We start from the raw sequence: 850 nt of genomic DNA, 5'->3' as shown, positions 1-850 counted from the left end.
GACCACTCCCCATTTCGGGAAATAGTCTTGTAAAGATGGGAGCCAAGCAGAAATACAAGAGAGGGAGACTTTATTCTGGAGTGGGAGATAAATGAGCAAGCTATTAAGAACACTCTCCATTTCTTCAACCTTTTTCTTCAAAGCAAGTAGGGGGAGAGAAGAAGAGAAGAGAAAGCAGTTGGAGGGAATAAACTGAATCCATAAGCTTCTGTTCCAAGAAGAAGGCTTAATTAAAAAATGTGAAATGGAAGATTACACTGTCTTATTGTTTGGAGTGTTTTCTAGCTCTACCAAGTGGAAAATAACAGGAAGGCACTAGTAAAATATTCACCTTTCTTATTAGGATACATGTCTCAGAATTTTGAGCCACAAGTTAGAGTGTACTGCTTGGGTGTGGTATTGAATGACACATCATGTTTATTAAAAGGGAACAAGTTGGTGCAAACAAACAATATATGGTAGACATTTTAAGTGTCTAATTTTTTGTTTAAAACGGTTCTTGTTTCCTACTATTACAGCCTTACACAGTCCTGCATTTGAAACTTTGTGCTGGAATCATGATTACTGCCTCTCACAATCCAAAGCAGGATAATGGTTATAAGGTATTTTTATTTTCCTACCCACATGTACGTCCTAAACCTTTACAGTTTGGGAACACAGGGAATGGGTGCTTTTTCATTAACCCTAAACTACCTGGATATGTTTCTGCGTTCTCTAGGTCTATTGGGATAATGGAGCTCAGATCATCTCTCCTCATGATAAAGGGATTTCTCAGGCTATTGAGGAAAATCTAGAGCCATGGCCACAGGCTTGGGATGATTCTTTAATTAATGGCAGCCCACTTCTTCAC

General features: G+C 38.7%; 1 protein-coding gene across 1 annotated transcript in view; it reads left to right on the top strand.

Annotated features, from left to right (window-relative positions):
- PGM2 (phosphoglucomutase 2) overlaps positions 1-850 on the top strand; it is a 36,492-nt gene that overhangs the window by 12,387 nt on the left and 23,255 nt on the right. The window contains exons 3-4 of the mRNA XM_019635998.1: positions 519-602; positions 719-844. Of these exons, the coding sequence (XP_019491543.1) occupies positions 519-602; positions 719-844 (210 nt within the window). The remainder of the gene's footprint in view (positions 1-518; positions 603-718; positions 845-850) is intronic.

This window comes from Hipposideros armiger, unplaced genomic scaffold, assembly GCF_001890085.2.
Source record: "Hipposideros armiger isolate ML-2016 unplaced genomic scaffold, ASM189008v1 scaffold_26, whole genome shotgun sequence".
Taxonomy (NCBI): Eukaryota; Metazoa; Chordata; class Mammalia; order Chiroptera; family Hipposideridae; genus Hipposideros; species Hipposideros armiger.
This window is presented reverse-complemented; position numbering and strand designations above follow the sequence as displayed.